At 38.1% G+C, this 23,274-nt stretch overlaps 2 protein-coding genes across 2 annotated transcripts; one reads left to right on the top strand and one right to left on the bottom strand.

The window, feature by feature from the left end:
• Positions 1 to 891: 891 nt before the first annotated feature.
• Positions 892 to 7,246, bottom strand: LOC131927719 (intraflagellar transport protein 57 homolog). Its single transcript, XM_059283496.1, has 11 exons — positions 7,185 to 7,246; positions 5,415 to 5,606; positions 5,214 to 5,322; positions 4,914 to 4,967; positions 4,691 to 4,809; positions 3,774 to 3,870; positions 3,584 to 3,661; positions 3,257 to 3,379; positions 2,146 to 2,412; positions 1,835 to 1,901; positions 892 to 1,696 (listed from the first exon to the last, which is right to left on the bottom strand). Exons 2-11 carry the CDS (start codon positions 5,576 to 5,578, stop codon positions 1,524 to 1,526), a joined length of 1,251 nt encoding a protein of 416 aa, XP_059139479.1. The 5' UTR covers positions 5,579 to 5,606; positions 7,185 to 7,246; the 3' UTR covers positions 892 to 1,523.
• A 218-nt stretch (positions 7,247 to 7,464) lies between these two features.
• LOC131927706 (tetratricopeptide repeat protein 12) lies at positions 7,465 to 21,536 on the top strand. The gene is made up of 17 exons (XM_059283473.1): positions 7,465 to 7,563; positions 8,902 to 9,057; positions 9,532 to 9,627; positions 9,802 to 9,950; positions 10,673 to 10,783; positions 12,500 to 12,632; positions 12,781 to 12,969; positions 13,356 to 13,425; positions 13,970 to 14,064; positions 14,516 to 14,696; positions 15,295 to 15,387; positions 15,737 to 15,800; positions 16,590 to 16,721; positions 17,118 to 17,387; positions 18,014 to 18,110; positions 18,214 to 18,436; positions 21,393 to 21,536. The coding sequence occupies exons 1-17, from the start codon at positions 7,479 to 7,481 to the stop codon at positions 21,460 to 21,462; spliced, it is 2,214 nt and encodes a 737-aa protein (XP_059139456.1). The 5' UTR covers positions 7,465 to 7,478; the 3' UTR covers positions 21,463 to 21,536.
• Positions 21,537 to 23,274: the final 1,738 nt, after the last annotated feature.

Raw genomic sequence — 23,274 nt, 5'->3', positions numbered from 1 at the left:
TTTTCTTGAGAACCTCAACTGTACAGAGTGACAGGTGCCTACAAGTTTCTTAATGAGTGGGCCCTCATTGTAATCATCTAAAGACTAACTTACTTTTTTCTTCATGCATAGCTTTTTTTTTTCTAGCTGAATGAATGTGTTGCCTGCAGTAAAGCAAGTCATGTAAATATTTCAAGCTTAAATTTGTGTTTTGTAGCTTGGTAATGCTCTCATTAAGTGACCCTGACATTTCTTGGTTTTGTCTCAACGGTCCTGTAAAATTGACAATCAAATGAGAGGCTGCTTACTCTTAGGGTTATGCATAATTATTATTGTGTGGCTTTGTAGTATTTTATTTATTTTTTTCTCATACCCTTACATTGTTAATGAAAATAAATGTGTTGACCAGAGAATAGTTAAAGTCTTGACTTTCGTAGTATAATAACTTTTGATTGAGATAGCTCAAAAAATGATCAATTAAAAAATCTATTCTAGAAAAAAAATCTCTTACTTAAACTACGCAAGATGGAGTATTTACTAGCCAATTGCTATGCTATGATTTTTACTCAGATTAAAATATCTGACTTTCTCTTGATATTAATTTCTCCACAGGTGTTTGATACACCATCAACTGATATTATTGATTGAAACTTATGTCATACCTGTAAATAATGTGTTTATAATGTTTTGGTACTCCTAGATATGCCAGCTGCACAAATACATGTGGCCCATTTATCAACATTTGTATAGTAGGTGTAAATGTCTTTAGATGCATTCAATCAACTAAATGATAATTATTTTTAGCTGTTTTGCTTTGTTAAATAATAAATAACTTAAAAAAATAACTTTGTCATTGTTTAAATGGTACTAAAATTACTATGTATTGCTATTAGATTCAGGCTTTTAAGAACCAATAAATTTTATTGAACTATAGATATCACAGAATGCATTTTATATTACATACATAAATTTTTTTAAACTACAGAACGAAACGTTTTGTACTTTTGATTATAAAAGACTTGTAAATACAAAACTTCATATAGATCATCTGGCCAAAGACAAAAAAAAATGCAAATGAATTGACAAGTTTATCCAGGTCACCCCCTACTGGAAGTGACCATTAGAAAAAACAAATTATCACAGAAATTGGTGACTTAAAACTTAAAAACTATGTACATTGCAAGCATCCAATTTTTAAAGATCATTCTGGGCAGTTGAGTCAAAGCAAGCCAGCCACTGGCCTTTCCCAACACAATAGTTATCACCTAAACAATTATTACTAATCATATATTTCTTAGATTGAATCAGCATTTTTAAAATTTTAAATCTTTTTATATCCGTAGAACAAACATATAATGGGTCATCCCTTAATGATATCCACATGGGTCATACCCTAATGATATCCACTAAAAGCCCACCCCATGTGGATGACCCATGCAACTAAGGGTGTGCAGATCACTTGTTCAATATCTTCACACTCAAGTTTTAAAGAAGTCAATGTTGAAGTCACTTGGTGCAGTCATTTAAGGTTTGAGTGGTGAAGGTTAAATGATGAAGCCTTCAGTGGCCCCACTAGAGTGGATCTGTTTGTTCTGTAAAGTTTTGTCTTTTAGCTTGGCCTGCAGGAGAATGTGCTCAACAACCCCAGCCCTGATGTCCATCTGTGTACATTCCTTTTTAATGGTCAGTATAGCCTGCTTGATCTTGGCCAGGATAGCTGTGTAGGATAGAAAATTACTGGTTAAACATTTCTGAACTGTTAATAAACATTAATATTCTGTTGAGAGTTAATAAAATTGTACATGATGTAATAATTGTGAAAAAATATCTAGCTACTAAACCAAGTAAATCTTACATCCATCTGTCATGCTGGTTCCTTTCTCATCCATTTCCTGTTTGATTTTCTCCAGTTCCTCTGTGATCTAAAGTACAATAATAAACAGTCAGAGATCATACATCTTCTATGCTGAAAAATATCTTTTTGATGTCTTAAAAGTAATCACCTATAGTCAAAATATCTTACATTTTTATAGCTGCTATATTCAGATGTTAAAATTTCTTAACAAAGTATGGGTTAAACTATAAAATTGTTTAACAGTGTAATGTTTTTAACTGAACTTAATAAGAGTCAGATCTTTAAAATGTATCAGGTCCTAAACATTTTACCTCAGCCAGTGTCCTTGACCTCTCTGTAACCCCACCGCTGGCCTGCCTGTACTTCTCCTTGGTCTCAGCTAGAGCGTCCTGGGCTTGCCTGAAGTCCACCAGCAGGTGCTCCAGCTGGGAGTTGATGTACTTCTCTCTGCTGCTGATCTTCTCCAGAGTCTTGGAGATCTCCTCCTGCAGCTTGTCCAGGTGGACTTTGCTCTCATTCAGTGAGGACTTGATGCCGTCATGGTGCTGGTGCATTTGTTCCAAGTGCACACGCCAGTCCTGCAGACATTGCATCAAACATTCTGTCAGACCACACACTGATGAGGTTCAGTAGAGATGAAGGGAGACTGGGTTAATACTGCCCTACACCATACACTGATGAGGTTCAGTGAGAGATGAAGGGAGACTGAGTTAATACTGCCCTAGACCATACACTGATGAGGTTCAGTGAGAGATGAAGGGAGACTGAGTTAATACTGCCCTAGACCATACACTGATGAGGTTCAGTGAGAGATGAAGGGAGACTAGTTAATACTGCCCTACACCATACACTGATGAGGTTCAGTGAGAGATGAAGGGAGACTGAGTTAATACTGCCCTAGACCATACACTGATGAGGTTCAGTGAGAGATGAAGGGAGACTGAGTTAATACTGCCCTAGACCATACACTGATGAGGTTCAGTGAGAGATGAAGGGAGACTAGTTAATACTGCCCTACACCATACACTGATGAGGTTCAGTGAGAGATGTAGGGAGACTGAGTTAATACTGCCCTAGACCATACACTGATGAGGTTCAGTGAGAGATGAAGGGAGACTGAGTTAATACTACCCTAGACCATACACTGATGAGGTTCAGTGAGAGATGAAGGGAGACTGAGTTAATACTGCCCTAGACCATACACTGATGAGGTTCAGTGAGAGATGAAGGGAGACTGAGTTAATACTGCCCTAGACCATACACTGATGAGGTTAAGTGGTAAAGATGAAGGGAGACTGAGTTAATACTGCCCCAAAGATCTATGACACCCTGCCAGCATCAGATCAATGACCAAACAATGGCAATAATAAAACATGAGATCAATGACTTTCATTACAACAACCAATGTAAACATTTGAGTACCTTGTTGTCTGTCCTTATGGTGACTTTGAGCTGTGGCATAACTCTCTCTACTTCTAGTTTCCAGTCTGCTGCATCTGTAGTAGATTCCAGAATCTCCTCCGGTTTACTTGACTCAAAAGTTTGCTGACAAAACAAAAGACATGAGTTTAGGGCCAGGAGCACCACACAAGTGCAGATAGCCATTGTGATAAAGAAAGTGAGATAGCTGGGCATAGCGTACCCATAGCATAACATACCACAGATCTGGTACACAATAACATAAAGCATAAGTGGGTAATTTGAAATTAATGTGAATGACAAAGATAAAATGCTGCTACAGTAACTAACTTTATTCTGATTCAACATTTTCATGCCCTCAAGATCTAAGAGTGGTTCGTCTTCGTCTGCCTCCTCAACATCAGAACTCTGAAAATGAAATAAAAATGTCTGAACTTGATGCAAGGGTTAAAAGAAAAGTTCAAGCTCCAACAGGTGAAATGTTGATAAAAACAAGAAGAAAATGAATGCTCAAACTTACTCCAAGAACCATAGACTTTTCAATTTCATTGAGATTTAATTCAGAATCATCCTCTACTATGTTTTCTTCTTCTGTTTCCTCTTCAGGGTATGTTGGTCTATGAAATATATTTTTGTTGTAATTTTTTTATGTCTTTTAAATGTAAATGAAAGTACAAAGTAGAAATATTTTGTATCCACATTATGTACAAACCAACAAACTCACCTCTGCCACACAAAGTTTGTACACTTTGCATCCACATTATGTACAAACCAACCAACTCACCTCTTCCACACAGTTTGTACACTTTGTATCCACATTATGTACAAACCAACCAACTCACCTCTTCCACACAAAGTTTGTACACTTTGTATCCACATTATGTACAAACCAACCAACTCACCTCTTCCACACAAAGTTTGTACACTTTGTGTCCACATTATGTACAAACCAACTCACCTCTTCCACACAAATTTGTACACTTTGTATCCACATTATGTACAAACCAACCAACTCACCTCTTCCACACAAAGTTTGTACACGTTGTGTCCACATTATGTACAAACCAACCAACTCACCTCTTCCACACAAAGTTTGTACACTTTGTATCCACATTATGTACAAACCAACAAACTCACCTCTTCCACACAAAGTTTGTACACTTTGTATCCACATTATGTACAAACCAACAAACTCACCTCTTCCAGACAAAGTTTGTACACTTTGTATCCACATTATGTACAAACCAACCAACTCACCTCTTCCACACAAAGTTTGTACACTTTGTATCCACATTATTTACAAACCAACCAACTCACCTCTTCCACACAAAGTTTGTACACTTTGTATCCACATTATGTACAAACCAACCAACTCACCTCTTCCACACAAAGTTTGTACACTTTGTATCCACATTATGTACAAACCAACCAACTCACCTCTTCCACACAAAGTTTGTACTCTTGAGGGCCTCATCTGCTAGTCTGTCCAATATGTAGATGCAATGTTCACCCCAGCCTTGCTTTAATTTGGAGGGTGGAAAATCTACTGTGTGCCCCTAAGTTAAAAAAAGAAAATCAGCTTCAAATATAGAGAACATTTAACATTTTCAGTGCTTTATTCTGCCAAGTTTCATGTTCTAAAATAAATGGAATCTCTTACATATTTCCTAAGTTCATCCAATATACTGGAAATTGTTGCATTTGGGTCATCATACTGTTAGGGAAAAAAATTTAACAAACAAATAAATGAATAATAAACAATAATAAAAGAAAAATTTGGTATCATTTAAAATAAAAATAGCATGTGTAAAATAATGTAATGTATAATGAGAAAATTTATTTTAAGTTAATTACAGTAAATTTGCCAAAAATAAAAAATTGGTGACATCTAAAATTGACATTATTGCCAAAAATTATTTTTTGCTTAAGTAACAAATAAAATAGTTGATAAACAACAAACCTCCTGAGGCTGATCAAAAGGTCGCCCTGCTTTGTTCAACAGCCACGCAGCTAGTGATGTAAACATGTAGAACTGTTCACCAGGATTTGTCTGGATAGCAAAGTAATGTCTGGAAAAAAAACAAGAAGAAACCACACTCATAACTGTCTGAATAAATGACTAAAAACAACAATGTTCTAGTACAAATCATAAATAAAATACCTTGTTATAGGTTTGAGATTCATTTTCTTTGAGAAATCTTTTTCATAGTCAAGAAGTCGAAGTTTTTCTAGCAGTTCTTCCATAATAACAAAAGGCATGTATATTAAACCTGGGCCACCATCCTCCACCTCGTCACCTCCTCCCCTTCTCTTGTCCTCAGACATGGCAACAATGGATTTGATCTGACAAATACTGCTCCAGATGTGAACAAGTAACAATCGTTAAAGTAGTGAGTTTTAAAATACAGGACATTTTTAAACATATTATTATCAATAGGCCTACAATTTTTTATATTACATACTATACTATAGGCCTAGATAGATTTTAATGTCTATGCTAATTCTAATACTAGGCTTATAATTTATAATCGTATAGTTAGATATTAGAATCTACTGAAATGGTAAAAAGTAGTAGTAAAATTGTATTTATTTTTTTCTGAAAGTTGTAGGCCTAATAAGTAATTTTTTTAAACAACCAGCTCAATGAACCAATACAATAGAAGTGGCTAATCCAGAAAACTTTAAAATAACTTTTTTAGTTTAAGGCTACATTTCTATTTATTTTCATCAAGCCTAAGTTATAACCTGAAGTTTCACTTTTGTGGTAAACTATATACCCTAACCGCCAGTAACCGCCCTAACCCTTTTTTTTTAAATTTTGCTTGGTTACGGAAAATACCAAAAACTGTGCCAAAAACATCAAATTAGAGTACAGACAATTCAATGGAGACAAGCGAGTTGACGAGATTCCTTCCATAGTGTTGTTGTCATGGAATAAAAACGTGCTTTTTAGATTTAGACCGTAAAAAAAAATAAAAAATAAAAACTTAAGCCTAAAATTAATTTAGAAATTTTATATTTTTAGAATAAATGCTATAAAAGTTGCAAATCCAGAGAACTAGAAAATAATTTGTTGAGTTTAAGGCTACATTTCTATTTATTTTCATCAAGCCTAAGTTATAACCGGATGTTTCACTTTCGTAAGACAAATATTGATTGGCTGTACAGTAACTTAGTGATCGATAACTATTTGTTTACAAAACTTTGCAGATCAAGTTTTTAAATAACAATGCAAATTAAAAACCCCATGACCTAGTTTTCTATTTTTAGCTTACAATGTGTACAATAAAATTTTTGTCGGCCTATCCAATAGCAGGATGCCATTGTTTATGTCGCCATTACACGTGAAAACCAAATTGTTTTTGCTTTTTTTTAAATTTTTATTTAGTTACCGAAAATATTAAAAACATCAAATACGTCCAATCTTTAGTAAAGTCCGAAAAAAACCAGACAGACAGGATTTTATAACCATATTAATTGTAACTACGCCGTGCAAGAATTTTAAATTAATTTATACACCTCTCAAATACCTTTGAGACTTTTCTCGCTTGTGTCCATTCGATTACTAAGATTAGGATTATGTAATATCATGTAGGCCTATTACTTTTATTAATAACATCGTACTTAATTTTTTAAATATTTAATGAGCTTTTCGAATAATGGCGAGAGTACGGACTAGATCTATTTATTTATTGATTCATTTTGACATTTTTTGAGATGGGACATTTGGGGTCCCAATCAATGCCCGGTCGGGTTGGAAAAGAACTTAAGGAAGTTTTAATTTTAACTTTAGTTTTTAGGCTTACATATCCAAACCAAATCACTTAGTTAATTTTTTAAGTATAGATCTAGGTCTACTAAAGAACAAACATTAATTAGAGATCTAGATCTCGTCCTTTTAAGCCTTATTACTCAATAAGTAAATTTATACCAGTTTTTAAACTCTGTCTTGTTAAATGTTGACTGGAATGTTTTCTTTGCGCAAGTTATGAATCTAGATCTATATCCGGTGAAGGGAGCCATTAAGTTAAATTGTGACAAATATTTTTCGATTATTTTATTTATTAAATAAAAAATCAATGTATGCATGTTATTTATCATTAGTTATTCAAGTAAAATAAATTATGTTTTTTAAATTCATAAAACTTTGATGTAAATATTGTAAAGTTATAAATCTTTAGAATTTTTGCAATGTTTAGTCCCTTAAGTAACCAATGTAATCAACATGGCAGGAGTACCAAAGGTAAATTTACCAAATATGCCATCCGAGAGCGAAATTACAAGTTTTCTTTCGAAGGTTGATGAAATAGGTATTTATTTTATTTTACTTAGATCTAAATTCTTCATTTGTAACAGTTAGATCTTGATCTAGCCTAGTAAAAATAAAATTATTTGATCTACCTATTAAAAATAGTAAAAAAGGGCTGGAACAATTCAATTAGTATTACTTAAAATTAGGGTAATCTATCGTTTTGGGTACGTAAAATCGCCCGCGACTAGTAATGTGAAAAACAGGTGACTCCTTACATTTTAATAATTATTTCACATTTTGAGGAGGATTTATGTTTTGAAAAATACAAAAATGTTTCCTTGTTTCATTTATGTACCTGTTTTTAAACAATTGAATTAAAACTTTTCAGTAATAAATGAACACCAGCGATGTTTCCAACAGATGCAACCATGCTCATTTACTATAGCAGCCATCTTGTTAAAGTTTTATTTTTATAGACTTATAGCGCGAGATTCAGGCGGAAGTCACTCTATTTTACAAATGGCTGCTGTTTATATAGCAAATCTTGCTTGCAGACACTGATGTTTAAAGTTAATTTCTGGCCTATATTAATATATTTAGCCATTGATTTAGGTTTATTATTCATTTATCTATAATATTTGACACAAACATATCACAATATACTTCTATTACAGCCTTGACAATGAGGTAACGTTTTCGTACATTAATAGCCGCGGGCGATTTTACGTACCCAAAGCGATAGATTACCAAAATTAGTATCAATTACAAATCATTTGTCAAATGTTTAGATAGAAGTTAGAAGTATAGAAGTGGAGTAATACTCTTAAAAATAATTATTAGTACAAAATGATTAGCAAAACGGTATTTAGAATGCAACTAAAATCAATCTATCCAAATTGTAAGCTTTAATATGGCATCAAATAAAATATGGTTTACAGTACATCCTGTGGATTCCAGAAGTGAGAATGGTATGACAGACTACATTACTGTTTTACTGTTTTTTACTGTTATACTTTATACCATTCCTGAATAATAACCGATGCTATACTATTGTGAGATTACCGATCTAACTACTTACTCCTACTGCAATATACAAAGTTCATAGATGAAAGCTTTAGTAGGGCCTACTTCAAAGCTATCATTGCTAGCAGGATTAATACAATAATTAACAGGATTAATACTATAATTCGGCTGATGATGGCAATGATTAGTCCACTATGCCCAAGCAAGAGAATCAATTTATAATTTGCTTATAAAGAAATACTTTAAGTAAGAAGTTTGCAGTATCTTCCGGCCTAGGCCTACATAAATATTAATCTTAAAAAAACAATTTTTTTGTTAAGATTAGAAATAAATTGTAAGTGTGCATACATTTTTTTTTCCTTTCTAAAAAAAGAAACAGTTATTAAAGGCCTTAACTCTGAAGATGATCAAAAGAGAGAGCTGTACATGTCAAAAGCAGATGAAATGATTGCTAAGATATCAGAAAAGAAAAAGCTGGAGTATGAAGATAATGATGAAGAAGATAAAACCTTACCCAAAACTAAAACAGGTAGAATCACATTTTCTTTTTTGTTGCTTATATAGATCTATATATATAATACCAGAGGGATAAAGTGGCCATTAAAATTGTCCTTGAGTAGTTTTTCAGAAGTCACTACCACATTTTTTTTTATCTAGATCTTACATACAATATCTTTTTGGATGTACCAGAGGGGCAAAAATAATGGGATATAATTACTAACTATTTTTTGCAATAAATGTTTTGAACTAGAGTTTTATCCTTATTTAGAATATATTATTATTCCTTATTTTTGCATTGTATACTTACTACTATTATTTTCACTGATTAGTTGTTTTTTTTAATATATGTAAATATATATGGGAAAACATGTATATAAAATTAAGCATGTTGTTATCTTTGTTGTATGTTACAATCATATTAATTGCTTTATTATTTTCTGTTGTTTTTTTTTATAAAGTTATTTGAAAATCATAAGTATAGTATAATTGTTTTTGTTCCAAGGTTTCAATAAGACCTCAATCAATAAAGATGCTTACAAAAATGATAAACAGATGTCACCACCATCAGGACCAGTTTTAACAGAAAATATGGATCAAAGTAATTATCTGAGTTTTGCGTTCAGATCAAAACACAGCTAATATAAACAATCATATGTTATGAACACATTTAGTGTCACCCATTTTGTGTTCACATCAAAACACAGCTAATATAAAACAATCATATGTCATGATCACATACTCCATTTAGTGGCATCCCCTTTTTTTTATGTAGAAGCCTTTATGGCAGCAATGGAAGCAGATGCCAAAGAAAGGTCAGAAAGAAAAAAAGAAAGAGAAAAGATAGCCAATAAGCTGAAAGATCAAGGGAATACAGAATTTAAACAAGGAAATTACAAAGAAGCACTTCGATTTTATGATGAGGTTTGAATATTTGTCTTGCATAATGTCAATGTTAAGGCTTGAAGAAAGTTAATTAAAAGAAGATTAGATTTAGGCAACTAAGTTAGTTACACTTTTGGAGCAGATGAAGTAGAGTTCTGTGACCTTGGCTTATAGAGGGATAGTGTGGTAAGGACTAAGCCCAACTACCTTTACTTCCCCTAACCTACGTAGACTCAGGGACTCCCTACAGACTGGATACATAGGATCCACACTCAAGACTTTTGGGCCAGCATTCCTGTGCTCTAATGCCAGACCATGCCATTCTATGGCAAGCCACAGCTCTCAATGACATGAGGTGGCTTAGTTTTAAAAAATGTTATATTAGAAAAAAATGTACATTTAACAAAGTAAAGTAAAATTCAAACAGAAACTTTTGCATAATTAATGTATAAAATGGCTCTTTGACTTAGAAAGGTTGCTTACCTCTGTCCTAGGAAAAATAATCTCAGCATTAGTTTTATATTAACAGCAGGGTACTCTGTCACTGTCATAATTAAAATCTTGTCTCTGTCATAGTTTAAGTTTTGTCACTGTCATAATTAAAGTCTTGTCTCTTGTCATAGTTTAAGTTTTGTCACTGTCATAATTAAAGTCTTGTCTCTTGTCATAGTTTAAGTTTTGTCACTGTCATAATTAAAGTCTTGTCTCTTGTCATAGTTTAAGTTTTGTCACTGTCATAATTAAAGTCTTGTCTCTGTCAGGCAATCAGTGAGGTCCGTGACAGCTCCGTGCTGTATACCAACCGAGCTCAAGCAAGAATCAAATTAGGCATGTTCACGGAGGCATTGAAGGATTGTGATTTAGCACTAAGGGTAAATCTGATACAGTTTCTCTTTATCAAAATATCTTGTGTGATATTTATTACAACATGTAAACTGCATGAGTTAAGAAAACTAACTGGCAGATGGGCAGGTAAAGTAGAGTCATGAGGTTTTACCATGAGTTCAGTCTTATTGGTTTTTACCTCTAGTTTAAAGTCATATATATCCATTGAGTTATTGAAAATTATATAAATAACTATCATGAACAAATTTCTGAATTTAGTTTTAAAATTAAAAGTATCTTATGAGTTAATGACTCCTTGTTTACATTCAGTTGACATTAATAACGAGAAAAATGGCCCGTTGAGGAAGGATACACCGGGCGCTAGGTTGATAGTGCTGTCTCTTTTCTCTAAACTAAAACCAACCCACCCCCCCCACACACACACACCACCCCCCCCACCCCCCACCCCACACCCACCCCACACACCAGCCCCCCCCCCCACCCCACCCACCGCCACCCACCCCCACCCCACCCCCACCCCCCAAAAAACATGTCTACCGTCCCATTCAACGAAATATAATTATATACTTTTTCCAGTGTCCGCCCCCTCCCCGAAAATTTTACCCCCGCCCCCGAAAATTTCAAGTACCCCCACCGCTCTCCGGGGAGGAAAAAGTCTGAAAGAAACACTGGTGTCGCGCTTAGCCACTACGCGAAGAATTGCATTAAAGAAATTGCGAGAAAACCACTTTTTAGATTAGACACATTAATTAGGCGGTAATTTTATTATAGAGTATCGATGAGGAAACCACCGCCCCCCCACCCCCCACTCACACCTCCCCCCCCCACCCCCCCCCCCCCCACCCCCACTCCCAAAAAAAAACATGTCTACCGTCCCATTCAACGAAATATAATTATATACTTTTTCCAGTGTCCGCCCCCCCTCCCCGTAAATTCTAACCCCGCCCTCGAAAATTTCAATTACCCCCACCCCTCTCCGGGGAGGAAAAAGTCTGAAAGAAACACTGGTGTCGCGCTTAGCCACTACCCGAAGAATTGCATTAAAGAAATTGCAAGAAAACCACTTTTTAGATTAGACACATTAATTAGGCGGTAATTTTATTATAGAGTATCGATGAAGAAATTTCTTTTGAGTTGGGGAGGGGGGGGGGCTCAGACGTTCTTACGCGGGGGGTGGGGCTTCGCCCCTACCCGAAGAATTGTATGCAAGAAACTCTTCACGCAAACCATTAAGATTAGACAACATTTCCTTTTTATTCAATGTTAACGCGAAAATCAATGACGTCATATAACTGTGAGCACTCTCTGGGTTTGAGATTATTTTCTACTCTGTGCTAAATGTGTCGACGTCATACTTCGTTTTTCGAATTACTGTGCATGTTTTTAAATTGCTTGTCTTTTCTCTAGAGCGTTCTTGTCAGACAGATAGATAGATAGATAGAGAGACAGCGAAACTATTATTATAGACAAGGCGTACAGTGTTTATATAAAACAACAAACAACAATGAATCAATGACGTCATATTACTGTGTGCACTCTCCGGCTGGAGATTATTTTCTACTCTAATAAATGTGACCGCGTCATACTTCGTTTTTCGAATTACTGTGCATGTTTTTATTTTGCTTGTGTTTTCTCTACAGCGTTCTTGTCAGATAGATAGATAGATAGATAGACAGACAGCGAAACTATTAGTATTAATAATCAACACTTTTTTTTTGTTTCTTTATTTTAAATTTTTTCAGTTATGGCCAAATTGTTTAAAAGCATATGTTCACCAAGGACATGCCTATCTGGCACTCAAAGATTACGACAAGGCCAGAGAAAGTTATAAACAAATTTTAACATTTGATAAACAGAAGGAGACTATGGTCAATGGTACGTAGATCTATGTAGGCTAAAACACTTGCCAACTACATAATGTTACTCTTTATTTTTTACCATGCCTTTCAAAGCTGTTTTTCCTTGTAACGGGAACCTATGTATTGATTGTTTATATTAATTCTGAACATTGTTTTCAATGTAGAATATCTAGCTAACGTGAATAGAACAGAGGAAGCCAGTTCTCACGAGGCTAAGGCAGCCAAATTGTTTGAGGAAGGCAATGATACAGCCAAAAATATTGTTGACCTTTTGGCCAGCGTGAACAAAAAAGACCAACTTCCCTTGTATTACTCAGGAGGATTTAGAGTGATTTCCCATCTTCTTGTTGACAGTAAGTGGTAATATATTGATGCATCTTAAGCCTTAAAATTACTGTATAAATGGCAATATAATGCTGCATCTTAAGCCTTAAATTGACATGTATAAGTAGCAATATATTGCTACATCTTAAGCCTTATATTACCTAGGCCTATAGATGTATATGGTAATTTTTACTACTGTCTAGTATTTTGATTTTCCCAATGAATTTGTCTGAATAAAAACTATTTCTTGTCTAGTTGACGCTCACAACAACTATTTTTTTGTCTAGTTGATGCTCACAACAACTATTTTTTTGTCTAGTTGATGCTCACAACAACTATTTTTTTGTCTAGTTGATGCTCACAACAACTATTTTTTTGTCTAGTTGATGCTCACAACAACTATTTTTTTGTCTAGTTGATGCTCAGACTTTGTTTCGTACCCACAATGGCCTACAACTGCCAGTTGAGCATCCCCTCCTGTACAGGTACTCAGTTTTTTTTAAACACATTCAAATAGAGCAGTAGAATTAGGTAATAAAATCATGTGTTTTGTGTCAATCATCTATGGAGCTTTACTCCTAATGTTTAGCACATTTAAGTAAAGCAGTAGAATCAGATAATACAATCATGTGTTTTGTGTCAATCATCTATGGAGCTTTACTCCTAATGTTTAGCACATTCAAATAGAGCAGTAGAATCAGATAATACAAGCATGTGTTTTGTGTCAATCATCTATGGAGCTCCACTCCTAATGTTTAGAAAATTAAGGCAGTTGTTGTTTGATTTTTAGAGTTTTCTCGCCTAGATTGGTTGCTGTCCCTAGCTCATGAACCTCATCTGCCCAACTGGAAGTTAGGGTTGGCAGTTGTGCGCTGTCTTACCAGACCACACTCCTACATTAAATAACCTTAAATGGTTTAAATTTTTTGTGTCAATGAGCAGGACTTTAATAAAAGATTATCTTAATTGTCTGTGTGTCAATGAACATTACGTTAATCAAAGATTATCTTAATTGTCTGTGTGTCGCAGGACTTTATGCTCAAGCCTCCAGAGTTTGTCCATGGCTGACAGAGACCTGATCACAGCAGCCTTAGAGATGCTGACTGCTGCCTGTAAAAACAATGGTAGGAAAGTTTCTTCATGTTGTCAGCATAGTACGACATTTGAAGTCAATTTGGCAGATTTAATATTTGTTATATTATTTAACAATTCATAGAATACATGTTGCAGCACCAATGTAAAATTTTATGAATGACGTAGACAACTACTCTATGTGCATAACTTTTTAACAATATTTTATTTCTCAATGGGAAAGAACTGGTTTAAAAACATGAAAAGTCTGGCGAACTTAGGTATTTTCTTTGCACATGTTTTTTATGACTTAAATAATGATTCGGTTCACCATTTCAAGAATTACCAGCAATGTTAACAAAACTGTACACAATTTAGCAGAGATTTCGACCTAAGTTTTGCTTCTAGTAATTTTTTATAAAATGGTGTTTAATACTACTTTAACATATTTAAATGTTTATATTTGTTGACTAAGGTATGTATTTTATTCTGCTTGTTCCCCAGAAACCAACCAACAGCTTCTACTAAATCTTCCACAATTCCCAGACCAAATCACTGCCATCCTAGAGGTCAAGTTCAAAGGTCATGGACGACTTCTAAAAGCAAGTTGTCTGAACCTGCTCCATGAAATATCACTGACTGGCATTGGGAGAGCTGCCATTGTGGGCAAGTTCACTGCCAACAGGTAGCAGGAAAACTGAAGGCACTCAACATTTTTACCAGACCAAGCTTGTCTAAGCAATTTGCTAAACTATACAAAATTATTTTTTCATGTTAAAAAAAAAGTAAAGCACCCTGACAAACCTTACGGCACATGTGGCAAGTGAAGTAGAGTTCACCTATTTCAATTACCTCTGCCAATGAATGGATAGTATGTTCAGCACTATGCCCAGCTGCCTTTACTTTCCCTAGCATGAGCCAGGTATTCATCAAAGCTGCGTGAACTCAAGGACATCTTACTTACTTGAGCACAGACAAGGATCCAAACTCAAGACTTTCAAGTTTGCAGTTGAACGCTCTACCATATGACCACGCCATCCCATTTTTTAAAAATTGAGCTATGTCTGTGTTTGGGCATTGACCAGCCTGCGTTATATCCCTTAAATTTGACTCCACATACTCTTGTGGTTGTTAACACTACAAAAAATATGAAAGTCTATCCTTGAAAAGGTATAAACTTGTATTCAGTAAATTATCAATGCATGTTGTATAACCACCATTCAACTTCAGGCTAGTTCCTGCTCTACTGCCACTAATGTTGTATAACCACCATTCAACTTCAGGCTAGTTCCTGCGCTGCTGCCACTAATGATGAAAACATCTTCATATGAAAACATTGCAGCTGCTCTCCTAAACAACATAGCACTAGAGAAAAAGTGAGTGCAGCTAAAAGTCTCTTTATTCAAATAGGAAATTTTAAAATTCTTTTTGGTGAAGTTACATTATTTAAATTCCTTGGGATTGTTCAGATGATATTTGTAAATTATTGGCAAGAAAGATAAATAGTATTATGATGAGCATTGTTTTATATATTTCTTTATGCACTAAAATTTTGTGGATTTAGAGGTCTCTGTACATTTTTTTTTAATATGAAGGGCATCCTTGATAAATGAGAGTTAATGAACATTTTACTGAAATAGTCTGTTTAATCAGTAGATTACCACACAAGTTTATAAGGAGCAATTAAAATTTAATACATGTTAATTTGTTTCCAATATTAACTAGGTTAAAGGCTCTTCTTCGCGATAACATAGAAAATACAATTCTACCTGCATTTGAAAACTTTTTGGTTGGTAATTTTTTGTTTATCTTAGTCTTTTATATCAGGATTTTTATAACATATCAGAGGTAACAACATACAAGCTGTAGTTTATGTTTTAATTACAAGACATATTTTATAGATTAAATTAATGTAACTTTATATCACAAGTCAAAGCATTTCCCAATATTCCAACATATACTGACTCACAAATCTCAGATTCTCACAAAATTACCCCCACAGCTCATCAATATTCCCACACATAAACCCCACATTAATACCACCAATACTATTGTCACAGAACAACAACAGCACCACTCCCTCTGTTGCCCACACATCCCCACACACTCCCACACATTCCCACACATTCCCACACATAAGCCCCACAATAATGCCACCAATACTATTGCCACAGAACAACAACAGCACCACTCCCTCTGTTGCCCACACATCCCCACATTCCCACACTCTCCCACACATAAGCCCCACAATAATGCCACCAATACCATTGTCACAGAACAACAACATCACGACTCCCTCTGTTGCCCACACATTCCCACACATCCCCACACATTCCCACACTCTCCCACACATAAACCCCACAATAATGCCACCAATACTATTGCCACAGAACAACAACAGTACAACTCCCTCTGTTGCCCACACATTCCCACACATTCCCACACATAAATCCCACAATAATGCCACCAATACTATTGCCACAGAACAACAACAGCACGACTCCCTCTGTTGCCCACACATCCCCACACACTCCCACACATAAATCCCACAATAATGCCACCAATACTATTGCCACAGAACAACAACAGCACAACTCCCTCTGTTGCTAGTCTGGCAGCCTCCACTGCTACCAACTTGGCAGGGGACACAACTATCAGGAAAAAAATGGCCTCTAGACCCAGTCTCTGGCAAGCTGTTGGCAATCTCTTGGTAAGGTTTCTCAAATATACTCTGAAGGCTGAGTAGATTTTGTTCATTCAGTGTGGTCACTTTCTAGTGCTATGAAGGGGCTGAATTTTTAAAGTTTAATTAATAAAGCACATTTTATACATTAAGAAAATTGCTTTCATCAATTATTGTATTTTAAATGCAAAAATTGCTTTCATAAATGTTTTTTTTTTTTTTAAATATCCTATTCTGAGTGCTAAATAGATTTTTTTTTTCTAAAAGACTTTGATTTTAATTTTTTTATGGCTTGGGGGGGGGGGGAAGAGGGGAGAGAAACCAGCTCTAGTACTTATAGATATTCCTATATGTCACTGTATGATATACCCTTGAAAGAAAACCTACTAGAGAAATTTAGAATGATTGCGGATGTATTTCCAGGCAGCATACACAAGCTCACAGTTTGTCACTTCTGTTGAGTATCTCCTGGGTCTCCTGTTAAACCTGAGCACAAATGTGGACAGCTCGTCCTTGACCTATTTAAACACTGACCTCACAGCTACGTGCCTGACCATCATCACATCCACCCTGTCACCTGCGTCAGTGATGCGGTCACTCGCTGTCCTGGGTAACATCTTACCTCACTGTGAGCAGGCTGTCAACTTCCTGTGTCAGGAAAACAGAACTCTTGTCTTGTTAGACTGTATGAAGGTTTGTTTTCTCTTTAGACTGTATGAAGGTTTGTTTTCTCTTTAGACTGTATGAAGGTTTGTTTTCTCTTTAGACTGTATGAAGGTTTGTTTTATTTTTGGTCTTTAGACTGTATGAAGGGTTGTTTTATTTTTGGTCTTTAGACTGTATGAAGGGTTGTTTTAATTTTGGTCTTTAGACTTTATGAAGGTTTGTTTTATTTTGGTCTTTAGACTGTATGAAGGTTTGTTTTATTTTGGTCTTTAGACTGTATGAAGGTTTGTTTTATTTTAGTCTTTAGACTGTAGGCCCTATGAAGGTTTGTTTTATTTTGGTCTTTAGACTTTATGAAGGTTTGTTTTATTTTTGGTCTTTAGACTGTATGAAGGGTTGTTTTATTTTTGGTCTTTAGACTGTATGAAGGGTTGTTTTAATTTTGGTCTTTAGACTTTATGAAGGTTTGTTTTATTTTTGGTCTTTAGACTGTATGAAGGTTTTTTTCCTTTCTTATGGTCTTGCATTTAATTAGGGCAACACAGGTTAACTCTTAACTAGTCAAGATCTCGTTATTGAAGGCAGCTAATTAGCTTAAAAAATGCAAGGTTTGTGCACTATACAGTTGAACTAATGATTTTTTTATTTTGTAGAAACCAGATCGTGAGTACTTTTCACCCGCATTGAAATGTATTACTGCCCTTACTCAGAAGAATGAAAAAGCAAGGGAACTAATATCTGAAAACAAAGGTAGGATACCATGTTGTTGGCAGATATTTGTAAATATTTTAAACCCACCGAAAGAACAAAAAGTATTGTGGAAAGAAGTTGAAAGAGATTGTTTGAACTGCAGGTACGTCGCTGTTGCTGACATTGCTGAGTGGTGAGGATGAGGTTGTCATTGGAAACGCTGCCCTCTGTCTGTCACACCTCTGCCAGGTACCAAAAGTGTGCTCCAAGCTGACCAAGACAAACATCATACAGAAGCTGCTGGTGCTGGCCAGAGATGGCAGGAGGCCAGGTGTCCAGGCCAACTGTGCCATCTTGGTGGGGAAACTGGTGGCAGGGGACAGCAGGTGAGGGGTTAATGCCGGCAGGTGAGGGGTTAATGGTGGCAGGTGGGGGGGTTAATGGCAGCAGGTGAGGGGTTAATGTTGGCAGGTGGGGGGTTAAGTGTCCAGGCCAACTGTGCCATCTTGGTGGGGAAACTGGTGGCAGGGGACAGCAGGTGAGGGGTTAATGGTGGCAGGTGGGGGGTTAATGGTGGCAGGTGGGGGGTTAATGGTGGCAGTTGGAGGGTCAATGGTGGCAGGGGACAGCAGGTGAGGGGTTAATGGTGGCAGGTGGGGGAGGGGTTAATGGTGGCAGGTGGGGGGTTAATGGTGGCAGGGGACAGCAGGTGAGGGGTTAATGGTGGCAGGTGGGGGGTTAATGGTGGCAGGTGGGGGGGGGGGGGGGGGGGGTTAATGGTGGCAGGTTGGGGGTTAATGGTGGCAGGTGAGGGGTTAATGGTGGCAGGTGAGGGGTTAATGGTGGCAGGTGGAGGGGGGTTAATGGTGGCAGGTGAGGGGTTAATGGTGGCAGGTGGAGGGTTAATGGTGGCAGGTGGGGGGTTAATGGTGGCAGGTGGAGGGTTAATGGTGGCAGGTGGGGGGTTAATGGTGGCAGGTGGGGGGGTTAATGGTGGCAGGGGACAGCAGGTGAGGGGTTAATGGCTGCAGGTGAGGGGTTAATGGTAGCAGGTGTGGGGTTAATGGTGGCAGGTGGGGGGTTAATGGTGGCAGGTGAGGGGTTAATGGCGGCAGGGGACAGCAGGTGAGGGGTTAATGGCGGCAGGGGACAGCAGGTGAGGGGTTAATGGCGGCAGGTTGGGGGGGGGGGTTAATGGTGGCAGGTTGGGGGTTAATGGTGGCAGGTGGAGGGTTAATGGCGGCAGGTGAGGGGTTAATGGTGGCAGGTGGGGGGGGGTTAATGGTGGCAGGTGGGGGTTAATGGTGGCAGGTGGGGGATTAATGGTGGCAGGTGAGGGGTTAATGGTGGCAGGTGGGGGGGTTAATGGTGGCAGGTGGGGGATTAATGGTGGCAGGTGAGGGGTTAATGGTGGCAGGGGGGGGTTAATGGTGGCAGGTGAGGGGTTAAATAATGGCAGGTGGGGTTAATGGTGGCAGGGGACAGCAGGTGAGGGGTTAATTGTGGCAGGTGTGGGGTTAATGGTGGCAGGTGTGGGGTTAATGGTAGCAGGTGTGGGGTTAATGGTGGCAGGTGGGGGGTTAATGGTGGCAGGTGAGGGGTTAATGGTGGCAGGTGAGGGGTTAATGGTGGCAGGGGACAGCACGTGAGGGGTTAATGGCGGCAGGGGACAGCAGGTGAGGGGTTAATGGCGGCAGGGGACAGCAGGTGAGGGGTTAATGGCGGCAGGGGACAGCAGGTGAGGGGTTAATGGCGGCAGGTTGGGGGGGGGGGTTAATGGTGGCAGGTTGGGGGTTAATGGTGGCAGGTGGGGGGTTAATGGCGGCAGGTGAGGGGTTAATGGGGGCAGGTTGGGGGGGGGGGGGTTAATGGTGGCAGGTTGGGGGTTAATTGTGGCAGGTGGGGGGGTTAATGGTGGCAGGTGGGGGATTAATGGTGGCAGGTGAGGGGTTAATGGTGGCAGGGGGGGTTAATTGTGGCAGGTGAGGGGTTAAATAATGGCAGGTGGGGGGTTAATGGTGGCAGGTGAGGGGTTAATGGTGGCAGGTAGGGGATTAATGGTGGCAGGTGAGGGGTTAATGGTGGCAGGTGGGGGGGGTTAATGGTGGCAGGTGGGGGATTAATGGTGGCAGGTAAGGGTTAATGGTGGCGGGGGGGGGGGGGGTTAATGGTGGCAGGTGAGGGGTTAAATAATGGCAGGTGGGGGTTAATGGTGGCAGGGGACAGCAGGTGAGGGGTTAATTGTGGCAGGTGGGGGGTTAATGGTGGCAGGTGTGGGGTTAATGGTGGCAGGTGTGGGGTTAATGGTGGCAGTGGGGGGGGGGTTAATGGTGGCGGGGGACAGCAGGTGAGGGGTTAATGTTGGCAGGGTACAGCAGATGAGGGGGTTAATGGTGACAGGATACAGCAGATGAGGGGTTAATGGTGGGGGGGGTTAATGGTGGCAGGTTGGGGTTAATGGTGGCAGGTGGGGGGTTAATGGCGGCAGGTGAGGGGTTAATGGTGGCAGGTTGGGGGGGGGGGTTAATGGTGGCAGGTTGGGGGTTAATGGTGGCAGGTGAGGGGTTAATGGTGGCAGGTGGGAGGGTTAATGGTGGCAGGTGGGGGGTTAATGGTGGCAGGTGGGGGGGGTTAATGGTGGCAGGTGGGGGATTAATGGTGGCAGGTGAGGGGTTAATGGTGGCAGGTGGGGGGTTAATGGTGGCAGGTGGGGGATTAATGGTGGCAGGTGAGGGGTTAATGGTGGCAGGTGAGGGGTTAATGGTGGCAGGTGAGGGGTTAAATAATGGCAGGTGGGGGGTTAATGGTGGCAGGTGGAGGGTTAATGGTGGCAGGTGGGGGATTAATGGTGGCAGGTGAGGGGTTAATGGTGGCAGGTGGGCGGGGGGGTTAATGGTGGCAGGTGGGGGATTAATGGTGGCAGGGGGGGTTAATGGTGGCAGGTGAGGGGTTAAATAATGGCAGGTGGGGGTTAATGGTGGCAGGGGACAGCAGGTGAGGGGTTAATTGTGGCAGGTGGGGGGTTAATGGTGGCAGCTGTGGGGTTAATGGTGGCAGGTGTGGGGTTAATGGTGGCAGGTGTGGGGTTAATGGTGGCAGTGGGGGGGGGTTAATGGTGGTAGGTGGGGGGTTAATAGTGGCAGGTGGAGGGTTAATGGTGGCAGGTTAGGGGTGGGTGATTAATGGTGGCAGGTGGGGGTTAATTGATAAATGATTGCAGGTGAGCTGTGAAATGGTGGCTACTGAGGAGTTGTTTAAATGGTGCCATTTGAATGTTTCAGATTTTGGACAGTTTCTGATTGACACTTTTAGACAGAAATTGTTTTTCTCTCGTATTTTTAGACACCTGGAAAGACTGAGAGAACTCCATGGGATAGAAATCTTGCACGGCTGCATGAAACACGTCAAGTGATTTGGTACCAAAGTTGGAGTAGTTTCACATGAGTGACTCTGAGGTTGAAATGAAGTGTTTTATTAAAAATGTTATTTTAATTCTCATAAACATGTGGTATTGTTTCTTTCTTTAATATCCTGCATTTGCTGTAATTCAGAATGATTTCAGATATTAATAAGGTGACTCTGGATATTCTTATTTTTAAAATGAAAATGCATAGGTGAAGATTTAAAGACTTCCCCACTTTTTACAATAACAAGAGATGGCATGAAAACAACAAAAATAGTACAATACATATCAGGGTAGTGGGTTAGGATCAAGATTATAAGAGTTAACGTAATATTTAAACAAAATCAATGCCTTTAAAAATTTCCAGTGGGTATTTTATTTCCTTTTATCAATACAATTAAATGGGGGAAATTTATATCAATACCATCAGAAGGGGAAAATATCCTTGTATCAATACAATAAAATGTGAAAAATTTCTTTATATAATAAATACAATGAAATGTGAACAATGTCCTTGTATCAATAACATCAAATGTGAATAGTTGACAAGCTACACATCAAAAGAATAAATTATGTATGTGAACAGTAGTTACAATGTAAACTAACAGAAACCACATTTAAAAAATAGCTGTTGACCTATGACCCACAATGTTGGACACTTATGAGCCTAGGTCTGAGTTTTGTAATGGGATAGGGGGGGGGGGGGGAAATGGGATTGTTAAAAAAATGTGACAGTTGATTGTTAGAAAAAAATATATTGAAAAACATGCTGGGTGCCTTTAGAGGTAAAGTTGTTTCATTGAAGGAAGACAGTTTTTTTAAGATGATGGGTGGTGGGGGATTAAAAATTAAGTGAAATTGTTTACATGGTGTATGAACAACATTACATCAGTGTAACAGACAGTCAGCTAGCCTAGCCTGGTTTAGCCAGTCAACTACCCTAGGATGCAAATGTTTCTGAAGTAGAAATCAACGTTGCTGTTTCATAACACCACCCTCATCACTATAACATCAATAGCTAGATCCATCTACAACTCACACAGCACATAAACTCAAGAGGACATTTAACAGGGATTAAATACAAGAGGACATTTAACAGGGGCTTCTTTAGTCCTTAACAAATCTTTAAATGTTGCAGATTAACATAATCAAACAAACACTTTTATTTGTGAAGAAAACATAACTAATATTTGAATTATCTATATATTTACACTGTTCCAGTAAATTTGTGCATGTGTATGTATGCATATATCTGTAGAGGGCTATATATAAATGTACACCAAGACTAGTATTGATAGTTTTTTGACTAATGTTTTACAGCCATGACCAGTGTTGATGAGCGTGCACCCATCTCTCAATGAATTGTGCTCTAAAATAAGACACAGGCAGTCAAATTCAATGCACATCACAACAGGAGTATCTACTATCATATGAAATGTGTTACAACCATTTACAATAAGTTCATGTAGATTCTCCTCAATAATTAGTAATACAAACAATTTCATTTTCTTGTGGTAATTGTTTAAAAAAGAAAACCACCTTTGGTCACAAAGTTTTTTTTAAAACCACTGTTGCAAGTAAAAAGAGCAAGAAAATATCCCTGAGAACTCAGTGACACATTTGTACAGTTAAGGGAAAGCTAAACACATCAGAAGGACAGAAAAACTTAAATGTGTGTGGATAAGGTGTGTCACCTGAGGAAAAAGGTGTTTCTCACCTGAGGAAAAAGGTGTTTCTCACCTGAGGAAAAGGTTTTTCTCACCTGAGTTAAAGTGAGCAAAGTTCTAACCAACATGGAGGTTCAGTGCTGACAAGAGATGT

This window comes from Physella acuta, unplaced genomic scaffold (assembly GCF_028476545.2).
Source record: "Physella acuta isolate Inbredline_101_S28 unplaced genomic scaffold, ASM2847654v3 ptg001433l, whole genome shotgun sequence".
NCBI lineage: Eukaryota > Metazoa > Mollusca > Gastropoda > Physidae > Physella > Physella acuta.
The sequence above is the reverse complement of the archived record's forward strand: the minus strand, read 5'-3'. Positions and strand labels throughout refer to the sequence as shown.

Bases quoted from the DNA above. Each gene is read 5' to 3' on its own strand.
- LOC131927719 (XM_059283496.1), bottom strand. From the start codon at position 5,578: ATGTCTGAGGACAAGAGAAGGGGAGGAGGTGACGAGGTGGAGGATGGT. The intron at 5,323-5,414 runs GTATTTTATTTA...TTTTTTTTCCAG, and splicing joins AATCTCAAACCTATAACAAG to ACATTACTTTGCTATCCAGA. The intron at 3,871-4,690 runs GTGAGTTGGTTG...TATATTTCATAG, and splicing joins ACAAACTTTGTGTGGAAGAG to ACCAACATACCCTGAAGAGG.
- LOC131927706 (XM_059283473.1), top strand. From the start codon at position 7,479: ATGGCAGGAGTACCAAAGGTAAATTTACCAAATATGCCATCCGAGAGC. The intron at 7,564-8,901 runs GTATTTATTTTA...TTCTAAAAAAAG, and splicing joins TTCGAAGGTTGATGAAATAG to AAACAGTTATTAAAGGCCTT. The intron at 15,801-16,589 runs GTTGGTAATTTT...CTATTGCCACAG, and splicing joins CTGCATTTGAAAACTTTTTG to AACAACAACAGCACAACTCC.